This window comes from Aythya ferina (assembly GCF_964211825.1).
Source record: "Aythya ferina genome assembly, chromosome: 8".
In the NCBI taxonomy this organism is placed as follows: Eukaryota; Metazoa; Chordata; class Aves; order Anseriformes; family Anatidae; genus Aythya; species Aythya ferina.
In genome coordinates, this window is record NC_140304.1 from 30,485,756 (window position 1) to 30,501,942 (window position 16,187).

General features: G+C 40.6%; 1 protein-coding gene across 8 annotated transcripts in view; it reads left to right on the forward strand.

Moving 5' to 3' along the window:
* The window catches only part of NFIA (nuclear factor I A), a 250,327-nt gene that overhangs the window by 179,626 nt on the left and 54,514 nt on the right, over positions 1-16,187 (forward strand). For 4 of the 8 annotated variants that reach the window (XM_084528533.1, XM_084528535.1, XM_084528534.1 and 1 more), the window contains 2 exons: positions 7,659-7,745; positions 8,781-8,819. The exons of 3 other annotated variants lie outside the window; for them this stretch is intronic. In XM_084528533.1, coding sequence (XP_084384659.1) covers positions 7,659-7,745; positions 8,781-8,819 — 126 coding nt within the window. The remainder of the gene's footprint in view (positions 1-7,658; positions 7,746-8,780; positions 8,820-16,187) is intronic. One more of the 8 variants, XM_084528537.1, reaches the window with a different exon arrangement.

Genomic DNA, 16,187 nt, shown 5'->3' on the forward strand with positions numbered 1-16,187 from the left:
ACCAGACAACACAACAGATTTGGCCCTGAGAATCACCCTAACTGTACCTTCCATTTTTACTAAAATCAGTGGTCCCATGCAAGTGTTGGAGCACATACCTCAGCTGTGCTGTAGTCCCCTGAGAAATATACCCCTTCTTTATGGTCCCAGAGAAGTCAGTCACTCAGTGTCACAGCCCTGCTCTTTGCACCTAATTCCAGACGTCGGGAAATCCATCATTTAAAAGGGGTACAGACCTGTAGGAGTTCTGCCTTAAAAACTGCAGAAAGTGCTTCACCTCAGATATCAAATCAAAGCTGTGTTTTCAGCTGCCCTAGTGCACACATACCATTTTCACTGCCTTTAAAGACCAACTTTAAAAGCAGATCTTCGGCGTGCCGTGACCGCCATAAGACCACCTGAGCTGATCTTCGGCTCCACACACAGGTGGCCTCGTCTGAGTCATTTTTCAGATTGATAAGGAAGATTTAGTGCATAGAAAATTGTTCCCTGACAAAGGCTGGAGAAATGCTTCCTGGAGATAAAGGGATTGCTGGGACGGGAGTGCTGCATCAATAGTCCATGTACCTAATGTTCTTCAGATGTCCTTGCGGGCTGAGCTGTATTCTGCCACTTGTCCTCTTTAACATACGCAAATGAAGCAAAGACAGTGAGATGGTTTATGCTTCACTGTTGTCACCAAGTGAAACCTGTAAGCTTCCTCATTACTGGGACAAAAGCAGACATTTTCCACACGCTTTCAGCAGTAATCTCTGAAAGCTCAAGTACAAAGCTGCTGAAGGACAGAAGCCCCCTCTGTCTGAACATGGCTGCGCGTTTCTGGCTGTCAAACATGAATCTCTGAGAGCTCCAGACGGGTCTGCTCTGATACAGTTATCCTTGAAGATCATCTGATAGTGCAGCATGGGACTGTTTAATTGCAAAATGGGATTAAACACATTGAGAGTATTGTACCTGTCTTCCAAAAGTTGAACTAGTTTCTTTCTTTTTTTTTTTTTATTTGCTTCTGGGACCAATTCAGGATGTTGACTTGGATCTATAAACTCTTCTATAGATTAGATCTTGGTTAGGAAATGGACTGCATTCCTTTCATGTGCTGTCTTAGCAGTTGAGATCAGCAGACTTGCTTTTTCTAATGTGTTTGGAAAGCAGAAGCAATATTTTATCTCCTAGTATGCTGGTACAGAAATGTTCAGGTTTATTAATTCTTCAGGACACAGGAAAAGTCTTCATCACCTGTGTAGGCAGTCATGGGAAAGGACCCACTGCAAAGACTGCACTGAACTCTGGTTTTGGAGGCAGCTGGAAAATATTAGTTGTCTTCAGAGCCAATATACAGTACGTATTGAGAGCCAGTAAATGATGCATATTATTGCAAATTCCTGTGCACTTCTGCATTTTATAAAACAGATAACTAAAATACTCACCTAGCCAGATCAGTCCCCAGGGGATGTGCATTTCTAAGCAGAGGACAAACCAAAAACACAGAACAGGACACAAATTAGCCAAACAGAATGGCCAAGTGGTTGAAACAAATGGTTTTAGGATCACTGAGCAAGGACCATGACCTCCTTTTGCATCAGTCAAGGCAACTGTGAAACTTTGTGAAAGAAGCTCACCACAAAACAGATGCTGGGCTATCTTAGGTAAATAAATTACCAAAAAATAATAACAAAAAACTCCCCTACACATTTTACAAAGCACAGCTGTGTAAATACTGCATGAAACGGGGGAGAGGAGGAGAGATGTAACATACACCCTTTTTTATGCAGAAGTTCTGCTCTCGGCACTGTTTATTAACATTCCCAGTACAACCATCACTACGCTGCATAACACAGTGCAGCTACTGTACACATCTTGATCTTTGTTTTAAAGGAGAAAACAGGCTTGGTTTTAAAGCAAACATTCTCACCCAAGTTGAAATGTGCAAGGAGAGGTGTTAGGGGACGGAGAGAGGATGGGGCAGGAACGGGAAGGGGAAGCAGACTGTGTTACATTTCTCTCTTTTTTTTTGTTTCCTTTCCCACACTGTGTTTGTTGCTCTGACTCTAGATATTCCTCATGCACTGCTTCTGCACAAAACCAGGAGCATTCCTGAGCTCTTAACTTCACAGAGCTGGATACCTACTGCAATTTTCCTGCTTCTCAGCTGCTAAGTGCAGCACATGCCAGCCTCCAAATGCTCGCATCAAAAACTGTGGATCTGCCCACAGAGAGGAAGAAAATGGTTCTTCCCAACTAGGCTGAAGGCTCTGACAAGGTACCAACTTCTTCAGAGTTAGCTGCTGCCCTAACACTTTGACCACAGCAGTCAGTGAGCATAGGAAAGCAGAGGAATCTGTCTAGCGGCCTTTGAGCTCAGGTAACGATTTGGCTCAGTGGCTGCAGAGCCATCCTATGCCCCCAGGAATGTGTATGTGCCATGATGGCATCTATGTTATTTCCCCAGAGTGGGTAGTCTGTAACCTTGACCCATAACCCCACAGCGAATGCAGTGCTACCTCTCAGCTCATCCCCAGACAGCCAAGCCCCACTGGAGTGATGGTAAAAAGGACATTGCAGCCCAAATTAAGGGAAACTGCTTAAACAATCCTATTTTTCTTATGTTTTCTGGCTCCACAAAGACTTAAAGTACATCAGTATCTTCCTCTGGCACATATGCTGGCTGTAGCTTTATTCTGAGTTCACTGCTGTCTTGCTTGGAGGAGAGCAGGTAATCCACAGCATCTTCCACCTCGGCTTGCCCACACTGCTCTTGCATGGCCGGCAGCCCTGGTGAGCTCATTCCTTCTGCTCTTCTCTTACACCACTCGTTGCAGCTATTAATGCGATACACACCAAAAAGCATAACATAAGATATCCTGTAGCTAAAATTAGCTGGAAAATTATAGGCTGTGTTTTGCTGTTTTGTGCACAGTCTTCATTTCCCTCGCCGGGATTTGCCTGAAGATCTTTGATCCCCCAAAAGCCAGCAAAATGAAATGGCACCACCAGTCCTCGTGTCCAAGAGCAGTGCTCTCAAAAAGGGCGGGGCCATTTTATCAGCAAAAGTCTTATGTTCCACCTAAGTAGGAAGGAAATAGCTTTTATTTTAAAAGTAAGGATTTATAGTCAATGAGATTGGAAAAAAATATAAACGTATGGATTATCTTTCTTTGTACTTAGTGTAACATCCCATTTTATTACAGCAGCCCACGTTTGTCTCCAGGAGTTTTATCTGTGATGTAGTACGCTAATGCACTACTGTGCTCTGAACAGGAGAAAGCACTTTGGACGTAGTCCAGATTTAACCCTCTCTTAGGGCTCGCTGTTACTCTTTTGCTGAAATAGCGACAAATGAAAGGAAGGCACCATCCTCACTCTTCCTCTGAACTTCTCCAATCCTCGATGTGAGGGGCATGCTTGAAGCAAAGGGTGGTGGTCATTGCCACTTTCTTCACAACTCATCTGTCTCCCTCTGCTCTTTCAGTCCTTATAACCTATGTCCCTTTGCCATTTCTTGAGTGAAAACCACTTGGCCACACCTAATCTGAACGTGCTGTGCAAGAAACTGCTTTGGACTGTCAAAGGTTCAACATCTGACATCAAAATGAGTCCCAAAAGCAGTCCGGTAATCCAGGCAGAATTGCCAGTTTTGGCCAGTTGGAGCTTTTAAAAATTAAAAGATCCCCAAAACAGCTGTATTTCTTATGCAAATCCTTAGCCAAATGGGAACTTGTAGGTATTAAATAAATTGTTTGCCCTCTCTTGAAAAATGATTGTCTAGAAACCCAGTAATTTTGGGGGTCCAGGTTGTAAGAGGGCAAAGCAGTCTTGCAAAGAGCATTTCTCCCATGTTGTGAGAACTATTGTGCTGTTGTGATTTTACAGTGCTCTTTCTCTACTGTTACAGAATTTTTCTCTTTAATGTTATTGTGGAAAACCCTGAACAAAACCTGGCACTTAATTCAGAGTAAACAGTGGCAGTGACTGAATAGAAACCTGATGTCAAATATACAACTACCGCGGGAAAGTGAGAATCCATTGCTTTCTCATCTCTGCCAGTTGTTGCCTTCTTAAGTGTGTTATTCATAAAATTAGCAATTTAAAAATGCATAGAAACATTATTTTTTATATTCATAGCGTCACTCTAAAAAAAAAAAAAATGGTTAAAAATCGATTTGCTGGCCTCTTGGGGAAATGCTGTAATGTTTTTGGCTGTCTCCTACTTTCTGCTGCCAGCTAAAAGTACCATCTGGCTTGTTTAGGGCCCTTTTCCATATCAGGTGCTTCCAAAATTCTCCCCAACCAGAGGATTGTTTCATTGGGTTGCTTTGCCTGCTGAGGCATGTGTCCTGGGCTGGGAATCCTACTGCTTCTGTTCTCTGCCATCTTGCTGACGGTGGTGTGTGTATGTTTGGGCACAGATCTTGCTGCCTCTCTCCCGAGGACATTTGCATCATTGTCAGCTGCACATATTAAATTGATATGCAGAGCTCAGAAACACGTATCCCGTCTTTTGTCCCTTTGTTTGTGCAATTGTTGTGGTTTTAATTCTTCTTTGACACCTGGAATATCACAAAGCTGCTGATAATCTGTTGGCTACTAAGGGAAATGACATTGATAGAAGCATAATGTGTGTCAGACTTATATCTAGATAATTGCAGACACACCCCAAACCCTCGCAGCTCAGGGAACTAAATCCTAAATCCATTATTAATTTGGAGAGTCATATGTGGCAGTTGGCTGCGGTGTCATCGCTGCAAGAGTCACTGGTACGGGATCTGAAAGCTGGCTAATTCTGCCTCGCCGTACCGAGTCCTGCCGAATGGGAGTCACTTGGGGAACGCGCCTGCTGCCATTTTGTGGCACCGTGAGGAGCTGTAACAAAATGGTGTTGACGTCCCTACCCCTCGTGGAATGAAGCTTCCCCACGTGCCTTCCTCTGCACACACACAAAACCCCAAGGTGGGATCCCGGGGACCGCACGTGGCACCTCCTCCTCCTCCTCGGGGTTCTTTGTTTTCTCAAATTCACCCTTTTATTTACAAACAGAAATCTACCCATCGGAGGATTTAGGAGTAGATTTGAAGTATTGTAGTTGCTAAGTATAGACTTTTGATGTGATCGTATGGAAAGATGGAGCACGTTTTGAAACAGATACTGCCGTAAGCTGTCTTGTCCTATTTCTAAAATGATCTGTGCCATACACTGCTGACTTTTCCTGTCCATCCATTAAAAAGTGAATTATGAAGAGTGCTGAGACAAACAGATAGTAGTTTAACCTTGTTAGTAAATATCAGGTAGCTGATATATACTGCTAGGATGTTACATCACAGCCTTTCTTTTCAATATAGGTTTATGAAATTATCTTGTTACTATATAAACTGCCTTTGCTGTGTACATTCTTCCAGAGGTTTATTGTTCTTTGTATGTTGGCACAGTAGCATGACTACGAAGAGTCAGTTCATGATGTGGTGAATTTTAAATACTTGGGAGATGGCCATATCTATTCTCCAGCAAAGGAATGAAATACGAATATGAATTATTTTTTTTTTGGTCTAAGGTTCTAAAAGTTTCCAAAGGCATGCTAAAATGAAACGGAAATAGTAACTAAAGGCAGGATGGGAAGTAGTACATCAGAGCACCTATTTTGTTTGTTTCCTTGTTTCCCTCCAAATCCTAATGTGTTAAGTACAAGTTAGCATTTTAAATTAAATAAACCCGTTCTGTGAACTAGTAAGATACTTGAAGTATATCACACATTATTCATTTATTTTTGTGTGAGTGCAATAAAATTTTTACAAGCTGTAATCTTGTTCTTTTAATAGAGAGAAAACTATGCAGAATATGTTGCTTAGAGTATTAGATAAGCTACAGTGTGTTAATCAAATATTTTCGTGATATGAGGGCAGTTGAGAAAACAGTACAATTTTTGCTAATGGCACTGGTAAGTAAACGGATCTATCATTACATTGTCATGAAAAGTGACATTGAGCAGAAACACCCTGCCAATCCCTAGAAGATAAGTATTTAATGTAATTAGACAGACACTGTCTCCTTTGTTGAACGTAGCATTAATCACCCAGAGAAGTCCAACTTTATATGAAATGGCTTTTTCTGATATGTCTTTGTATTAGAAAGCTTCTTGCATGGTTTTGTCATGATGATATATTTGAAGAAATGACTGCTGTACGGTTTTCCTCATAACCTATCCTGTTGTTCTGTGTTCCATAATATATATATTTATTTTATTTAGCAATGTTGCAGTGTGTAGCCATGACTTGTTTCTAAGTCCAGAAAAGTACACACATTTGGAGCTGAACCTCCTTGAAATAGCGACTGCATTCAACTTCTGCAATATAAAAGAAACACAGATAGCTTCCATTATGCTCTTTAACTCTTCATATGTGGTGTTAGCACAGGTTCATTGTTATGGCATAAGCAAAGTGTTTCTTGCTCCAAATGCTAGTTCATAATATCACACACGAAAAGTACTTCTTTCTATGAAAATCTCATTGTTAAAATGATGAAAAATGTTGCCCCCTTCCAGAATTCATTGGCACTACATTTTTTTTTCTCCTCCGTTGCTTGTAATTTGTGCTGTGAAATGCTGTCTGGTTATGAACTGGTATCCACTTGAATCAGCGCACAGCTGCATCTTCCCACCTTCTCAGTGGTGCAGAGGGCTTTGAAGGGGAAGAAAAGGGTTTAGTCAAAGATGATAGCAGACTTCGCCAAGTAACAGGTGGAGGTCAAGCCGGTTTATTTGTTGGGCTGAACAGAGTGCAGAGATGAAAAATCTTCGTCATAATAAGGTTTAGGAAGAAAATGCTGACTAGTCTAAGCTTTGATTCCAGCTGACAGATCCTTTTCTAGTGTTCATTACTTGATTTCACAGTTCAGGCAACTTTAAGAGGCTTAAAATTATATTTCTGCTCTCCTCTATAAAACTTTTCGATCACTTTCTAATTTTTGCTGTAAGTAAAGTTACAGGGACTCCCTAATATATCACTCATGCCTTTACAATCTTATAAAGTCAATATGCCATCAAAAAATGAAAGGATGAACCTTTTTTGAGGTCCTTACTTTTACCAATTATTTTTATAAATGAAGTAAAAAATTGACACGTAGGTACCAATTTGATTAGAAAATTAATTCCAACTTCAGAAAACTCCCCTGAAAAATGGGTAGTAAAATAAGCACGATGTTCAAGAAGTCACTTTTCCTGCCCAGGCATATGGGATTTTTATAAGTAACTGGTCACAACACGAATGAGGCTGTGCCGTGCCAGAGCGTTCAGTTTCAGTCCCCAAGTGCCATCACGAAAGGGAGTCACAGCAAGACCCCAGGCAATCAGAGCAGAACGTCCTGACATTGTGTGGCAGTGCTGGGACTGCCATGACCTGGCGGCATCACTGCATGTCAATGCAGCACCACAAAGGAATTTTAGAGGGCTGAACTGCAAGTGTGTGAGTCTCTCCTAGTTTAGTCTCCTGCCCTTTCCCTCTGCTAACTGCTGGGAGGAGAAGGTAGGCGTTTCTCCTCTCCCACCCTTTTTTCTTCCACCACCACCTGCTTCCTACCTGCTGAAGTTAGCAGAATAGGAGTACCTTTAGCCATTTGCTGAAATCTTCCCCCCTCAGACTTTCTATTACTTCTGCATTCATTCTTTGCAGGAAGAGGAAACTCACTGGTCAAACCCTTGGACACCAGAATAGTTGCATGCAGTTTCCCAGGGAGCCAGATAGCTCTAAAGCTTCCCAGTGAGTGACAGTTTCTCTCTTCTATTCTTCTGAAACATGTGTTTTACACATATACTGGAAAATGTTAATATCAATTTACAGCCAGATCCTTGCTTTTTTAAAAAAAAAATCTCCCAAAGTATATACACTTAGAGCACCTCAGTACACATGTCACTTTTTTATGTAGGAGAAAGTGTTGGATGCTCTTATACACATAACATCATTGGGCTTGAAAGCTGTGAGCTCATTCAGAGTTAGTGGCAAGAACACTGGACTTGCCAGCACCAAACTGTGAAACCTTTTCTATGTGACTAGTAGAAATCTCATGGGGGTTGAAATCCAAAAAGGGGAGGAGGGGGGGTGTAAATTTGTGCATTTGGATTCGAGTATCTTCAATGCTATGATTTCAACTTTGTCTTAGAAGTCCTTGAATCACAAATCATTGGAGGCTGGGAGAGTATTTTGGAGAATTACCACTGTGTATGCTTTCCCTGGTCTTTTACTCTTTTCTAGGCATCCATTACTTACCACTGTCAGAGAGAGGATACTGGGCTAGGTGGATCCCTGTAATCTGATTTGGCATGGCTATTTTTCTGTGTTCCTAAGCTCATGAGATCAAGTTATGTAGGATTATTTCATAATGCCAGAGCAGCAGTTTCTGAGGTTCGACAAAGCTATCTAGCAAAGTGTCTAATAAAAAAAAAAATCCTGTCCCATACTGTAGCTTTCTTGGTCCAGTGAAGCAGCATCCCCATGCATACAAATCTTGTAAAGTTACTTTTGATAGCTCCCTCTGTCCCTTCACTTTTTGTAAGCTAAAGTGCCATTTTCCTTTTTACTGCTTAATTGAACTTAAACGCACCCATTTTCTGCAATGTGGTATTTTGGTAATTTTGCTATTTCCTCGTAAGTTTTCCGTTAAGCAAACTGAAAGCTTCCCCTTTATCACTTCACTGGGCCAAGATTTCACACAGTATCCTGCTTGCTACAAAATATGATAGTGTTCTCTCTCACCTTGTTTCTTTTTTCTTCTTTTACTTTCTTTTATAAAATTAGGATATCTAAGAAACCCCGAACACCGCGGAGCACTACATGGTGGGTGTGCTTATTCAAACAATGCCAATGCTCTTGTTCTCGGTGCATAGACATTTTGTGGTGGTTGGGGGGATGTACCAGCTGTCCCTCTCGTGTGGGTTCTCCAGTGTCTAGTAGGAGGGCTCATGCTAAGCACTTTGCCAGAGTGACAGCCCTGGAGGGAGCACTTACATGTTACCTCTGCCCTTTCCGTGCCTGTTTTCATGAAACTCTTAGGGACTTTTTCCCTGTGAGCCCTCTGCCTCCCTGTCTGATGTGTTTAAAATTGCACAGGAGATGAGAGAGGTGTTGGGCAGACCACACAGGCAGACAGAGCTCCTCTGGAAATGAAGCCAAAGCCAAACTGCTGCGCTCTTGCCTGCTCTGCAATGGGAACATTTTATTTTTTTCCAGGAGGATTCTTTGTTCCTCCAGAATCCTAAAGCTATTGGGAATGCCGAAAAATGAGGCTGATTTCGCCTGTCTGATATCACCTGTCTGAGAACTGATCTGTTGGAAAGCCATTAAAGTTCTCGCTGACTGGGAGCTGCCAAGACTTGCTCAGGAGTTGCTGGTGGCAGGTCCACGGTGCCATTGCAGCAGGCGCTCACCGGTGTACAACTAGCAATGGACACTTTCCAGGAAAAGAGCACAGCAGCTGTAGATCAGCTACAAATGATTTTTTGTGTTACGGAGAAATGAGATGACTGTTCAGTCCTGTGACTGTCAAACCGAGGCAGTCATATCATAAAAATACCAGGAACCACTGGATAGCAATACATAACAGTTCCATGAGTACACTCTTGACCTGTCAAATTATAAATCCATTTCAGTTTGGTACGATGCACATGAATTCAGCTTGCAACTCTTTCTTTCTTTGGAATAATGTATAAACTCTTCACCTCAAATTGTGTAGAAATCAGGTGACTTTACAGTACATGTTAAATTACCTGAGTTATTTTCACTCCTGTCTACAGCCGTTTTATTAATTAAAACATATGTTCAATGGCTGTGTATACCGATTAAGTCTTCAAAACCAATATTAGCACCAAACTTAGTCTTGTCATCATAAAAGTAATTTAAAAACATTACCATGCAGTAACTGAGGTCACAAGTCTAAAAAATTTGCATATTTACCCATCTCCATCTCATGCCTTTGGCATTTAACAGCCATCATTGTTATATATAGCTTGGATAGCCAGTGGTTTTTGATGGCATGCAAATAATGAGCAAATGATTTTTGAGAATAAAAAAATAAAAAAATAAAAAATAAAACAGAAAATTTGACTCCATCCTCTACAGTTACTAAAATTCCCTTTAGTATCACTTGCAATTTAGCATCCATATGCATCTCAGGAAGATATAGTTGAAACATAAATCTATTCTGGGTCTTTTACTTGCAAAAATATCATACCTCAGCTATAATCATATGCAAAGACTTTTTAGAGGGCTTTGTAAATGCCATCCAAATTTATGATGGCATTTTTTGCCTAACAGCTATAGATGTTCCATCCCCAAAGCACCCACATAAAGGTATATTCTCCTATAGATGGCTGCAGCTTGTTCCTGCTGCTATATCTAATCTGCCAAGTATGCCGAAAAACTCTCAAATAACATTTGAAATGAAAAAAATGCAATAATGAATTTTAAATGACTGGATGTTTAGAGACGTCATTAGAAAAAAATATATTCTTATTAAAATATATATTTATACAATGCAAAATGATGCTGAAACTAACATTAGATCAGAGAGAAAATTGAACTGTTATCTTGCTGTTTATTACACCTCTCATTAAAGTTTTCAAATATAAAATTCTAATTACATTTTAAAGAAATTGCCAATATGTTGGTTACCACTTTATTAGTTATTGAAAGAATCTCTTGGACAAAAAAGCAGGGATGAAGGCTAATATACAAGGTCTAAAACAATCCAGATGATGCTATAAACATAGATATTAGCAGACAAGATAATACACTCTATGGAAAGATCACACCAAAATATTTAAGGTAGATTTTAATGGGGTAGGGTTTTAAATTAATAATGAAGATTGTGTCATGCAGTTTTAAGAACCTGTAGAGAAGATTTTCCTCTGGTAAAACTGATACTTCTCTTTTGTAAATGGAGCAGTACTCATTTACAAAGCAGAAATTTCAACCGTCTCTATCCTAAGTGGCATCAGAATCCTGATTCTAACTCGAATGATCATTTTTGGCTAAAAATTGCTGAGGAGTCCAAAAGCATTTAAAACCTAAAGCCATTGAATCCATTTAATGCGCCTTTGGCACCTCTCTCTCTTAGTCCTTTTTGAACATTCTGGTCCTCATTTTAATCAATCTCTTTTTATTAAGTTCTTTGGCTCATTTACTTGTGCGTGCATTTGCTTTATTTTATTTGGAACATTTCTTTTGTAGTGTCTTGAAAAAGAGTTGTGACATTTCTTTTGGATAGCTTCTTAAGTATCTGGCAGTCACCTATGATACGATGTTGATGGGTACGGATAGATTAGCTCTGTTTTCCTGATGATCTGTCAGATGTCGAGTTCTGAGGAAACTGGTTGTGTGTGTTGGTGATGCATATGCAGTAGTTTGATAAGTGGATAGATGGGGAGCTTTCATTTTACTTCTGTAAAATCACTGTTCATTAAGCTGGATTTTGTTTTGTGAAGTGAGGTGCGCACTGGCAGGTAGTTAATCAGTGATCATGGTAACTCAGAATGTGACCAGAGGAGCGAGCACACATCCAAAATGCAGAAACTAAAGAGCACTTCATTAGGATGAGTGAATTTCCATCTGCATTGTATTTTGCACATACTGGAGCAACTAGTACAGTAAGCTGACGGATGGCAGCTAGTGTGATCATATCTCAGCAGAAGATAAATAAAGTTTGCTCAGCAATAAGTAGAGCAGACTTACTATGACTGACAGTAGCATAGCCATCAAAACTTCAAGAAACTTGAAATTAAGGCTTCCCCAGAAAAAAAGCAGCTGATCAGCATTTCTGTTGATATTGATTTCAGTGATATTGCTGGAATAATTTTCACATAAGGATGAAGAATCCTTGAAAAAATCATCCCACATACCAGTTTTTTATTCAACAGCCAACTTGTTTTTATGCATCATCTATTTGTTTTGCATGTTGTTGAGTTCATGGTCCACCTGGTAATATCTGAGCTTCCGTGATTCCTTTTTATAGTGTCCCTTGGGAGGGAAGATCTAAACCATATTTCATTTATAGCTTTTGTTATTTACAAAAACTTCATCAAGAGCCTAGTGACAGAGAGCAACTGGGAATATTGGGGTGATTATCCAGAAGTCATCTTTGGAGATGAATATAACTGGTCTGCCAATGTGACTGTCTTGATATGGAGGTATTGTGTAAGATGTGTGTAGTCAGAATAATGTTAGTGATTAACAAGTGAAATCGGATGAACATATAGATATGGATACAGCTGTAAATTTGGAGTGGAGGGGAACTGTTCTCCTCTTACACTGCTGTGACTGCATTTGCCTCATCAAAGTTAATCATCATTTCAGTAAGGTGCACAGCTATCTGGAAGTAGGTTAATAGATATTTATTTGCTCTGGGAAGGATTGGTGCATTCAATTCTCACACATCATTTTCTGGTCCATTTAAATATATATCAGCCTCATACATGAAAATTTGAAGATCTTTAGCTGTACTCAAGGAAGACTCTTATGTGGTGCATTTCTAGTACTAGCAGATGTAAGGAGGTAGAGGAATTAAAAACATCACAATGCTCCAGTGCCCCTTAGAAGATGAGGAACATGAAGTATTCCTGTGCATTCACTGGTTAAACTTGGGCTGGAGGTTTGCGAAGTGCAGAGTTTTGGAAAGTCTTACTGCGGGACTTCAACATCCGTGCAATGGCTCCAGTAACCAGAGTCTCTCAAGGACAAGGATCCCATTTACGCTTGCATTATGCATTGAGCAAAAGGGTGTGATGCATGATGTGGAATGAACAAAATAACTTGTGTGTTTAGGGAAATGCCAAATTAATGAAAATTCAGAAAGCTCTAATGTTGAAAAAAAGCACTCAAATTCCTTGATAGAAATATAATGCTGCTAACAGTTTCAAGATTATTGTTGTCTGAATTTTCTGCTTATTGTGTACTGCAATTAAAATTCTTTTCAACTGAAAAACCAATGTCAAATTAATATTTCCTTTTGGAAAAAAATACGAAAGTATACATCTTGTTCCATTTAGCACCATCAGGGTCTTTGATCTGGTTCCCTCTGTCCAGTGAAAAAAAAAAAAAAAAAACTGATTCATGTTAATGGGAGCAGGCGAAGACCATATATGTTTGGCATATATATGCTTATACAGACACATGAATACAAGTACAGTAAGTTAAACTAACACACCCACTCAGACTTCCATCTGTGTTTTATGCCACAAGTCCCTTTATTTTCTTTTTTATTTAGCAATTAACTTTTCCACTTATTCTGTATTTAAAAGCTGCCATAAGATGAAAATAGACTTAAGTCTGATTTTCTTCTGTTGCGCTCTAAATAACATTCAGAGGAGAATCAGACCTGGGTTCTGAAATCTGTGTTTCCCAAAAAACGCCAGGTGTGGCTGTGATTTGGACCACAGTCCGACGTGCAGAATAGTAAGGAACACTTTAAAACCCCACCTGGGTTACCCAGCCGTTGTGTTCTGGCTGTTCTTGTTTATTCCTTGCTCGGAGCAGATGGATAGAAAGAGGCAGGGAATGGGGAGGATCCTTGGCTCCATTCCCTATTCACCGGCCAGCACAGCTGAGACAGGCTGGGGGACAGAGTAATTTGTTGCTGCCCTGCACCACGGAGGAAGCAGAGGAGAGCTGGGACTCCGAGGTGTCCTTAAAGGTTGGCACTGCCACGCAAAGTGCTGAAATCTGGTGCTCAGTGCAGCAGTCCCCGATATTCATTCCCTCATGGGAGCAATGCTGAGGAAAGCCGTGCAAGGCAGCAGCATCCTCCCTGGGCTCTGCCCGTGGTAGCTTCAGCTTTAACTTTTTAATTTCCTGCATCCCTGAGCAACACAGGAGGGGAAGCTGAGGGCTGGGGACCACTAAATGTGTTAAAACTCATTAGGTATGAAACAGAAGACCTTTAAAACTAGCCAAGAGCCTCAAACATGGGTGCCAAAAATTAAACACCTAATTCTATATTTAGTCATTTAGTTCCTGTCCACATACAACATGCTATCTCATAGGTGGCCTCATTTTCACAGGCACCGGGCACCTACAATGCTAACTGAAGTGTTGAGATTGCTTACCTAGGAGTGAGAGCTGTAGAGTCGGATGTAAATTTTTCTGGGTGATTAAACCCGAGTTCCCTTGCTTTCACTCTCGGCTCCTGAAAGGAGCTTCGATAGAATGACCAGCATTGTAACATATGGCTTAGCAAGGGGGAAAAAAGAAAAATGAGTATTAGGAATGGATGGACTAAAGAATACGCAGGATATATCAGGCACATTAACCAAACATATGGTGCTAAATGAGATATTTTTTTTTTAAATTGCAAAAAAATTGACATTCCTGGCAGTCTCAAGGATAATGTGACATGGCTGTGATAAATTTAGAAGAATGGGACATATTTTGGCTTGTTCTTGGAAACCTTTCTCTTGCATGCTGACTGTATTTCTTCTTTTATTAACCCATTCAAAGAATGTTTGAATTTTGCTGCTAGAGCACCATGCTAGCGCAACATAAAATGTGAATGATGCTAATTGCTTTGCACTGCCTAACTTTCTGTCATACCCTCCCCTCTTAAAGGACAAAACATGCTTTGGAAATGAGCTGGCAAGCTCATCTCATTCTTTCTCTTGGTCAATATTAAGTGATGTAATTAAGCTCCTGTTTGCATATTCTTCTGAACTAGGAGGCAGCCATTTTTTTCTTGAGATCTGATGGATATGATCACTCACGATAAAATGTGTCATTACAAACCTCAAACAAAATAAAAACATGCTAGAGTTGGACTGTTCCAAACCAACACATTTCAGAATATACTGAAATAAAAAAAAAAAATAGCAGTAGTAATAACGATGGCAATCAGAACGATAACAAACAAATATAATAAATGTAGCAACCAATTATCAGTGCTTCAATTTGGCTTTCCACTCAATTCTACACATAGCGTTATGTCAAGATTTTGACTTTCACATGCCAACAGCTGTCTCAACTTTATAAAATCCATCCCTGTACGAGCGTGGCACTGCTCAGCACTGCTGCAGTTCAAGGTCATGCACCAGTTTAGTTGCAGCGCCTCAAATTTCAGTGCTTGGACACAACCACACGAACTCGCTGCAGCTTTAAACCACATCCCACTGTTCTCTCTGCCCCTTCCCCAGGCCCTACATCCATGACCTCCATTCGGGTGCTGCCGTGCCCTGCTGGCACCCTGCTGGCAGGCTCTGCAGGCCCCATCAGCCTCATGCCACCACACACGACATCGCCACTCGAGCAGCTAGCAGCAGGCATCTTGTACTGGGGTAATCCCTCTGCACAAATGGCAGCTTGTTCTGTCCATGATATTTCACACTCAGAGGGCCAGAACCTGCTTCATTAAAGCCTGCCCTGGAGGTATCCCTAGCCTTCCACAGCCCAGCTCATCAGAGATGTATCCATGGCCTTGCTACCAGCAGCGTAGCTCCTCCATCACCAGGAACACAAATGGTGGCACTGGCCCTTGATTTCACACTCATTTGGTGTTTCCCTCCCCAGTTCCTCCATCAGAAGCACATCTGGGGTAACAGCACCTTTACTTCTGAGTATCCTTGTTCTGGTGTGGCCACTGGAACAAGGAGCAGTAATAAAATTACATCCCAGCAAGCTGTTGAGCAGAAACACAGCAGGCTACGTTGGCATATTTCATTGAAATACCTTAGTTCAACCTCAACCCTCATGCTTTCGTCTGTACCCCGAAATCTTTCAGAGCAATACAGAAAACAAACAAACAAACATTTTTCTTATGCAATATTCTGTCAGTTCCAAACTATTATTTTTAAAAGATTATATATGTAGCTTTTCTGGCTATATAGGAAACAACCATCACAACAGCAAACCCGTGTAGCCAACAATTTCTAGACAGAAAGCTGTAACTACAGCACTGTACCTCTAACCACTCTCTTACTTTATTTAACTTTCTGAAATATAAACTGCAAAACCTCACTGAAACCATTAAGACCCCAGCAGTATAGTGTATAAAGTACAAGAAGGCTCCTGCTTATTGCAATCAACATCCCAGGGACTATAAAACTAGTGTTATTAAATATAAAGTTAATAATATTGCCCAGAGATAATATTGTCCAGACCCTTCTCTTCCATTTTTAACAATTAAATTCTATAAAATACAGGGTTGGAAATAAGATTGAATGACTT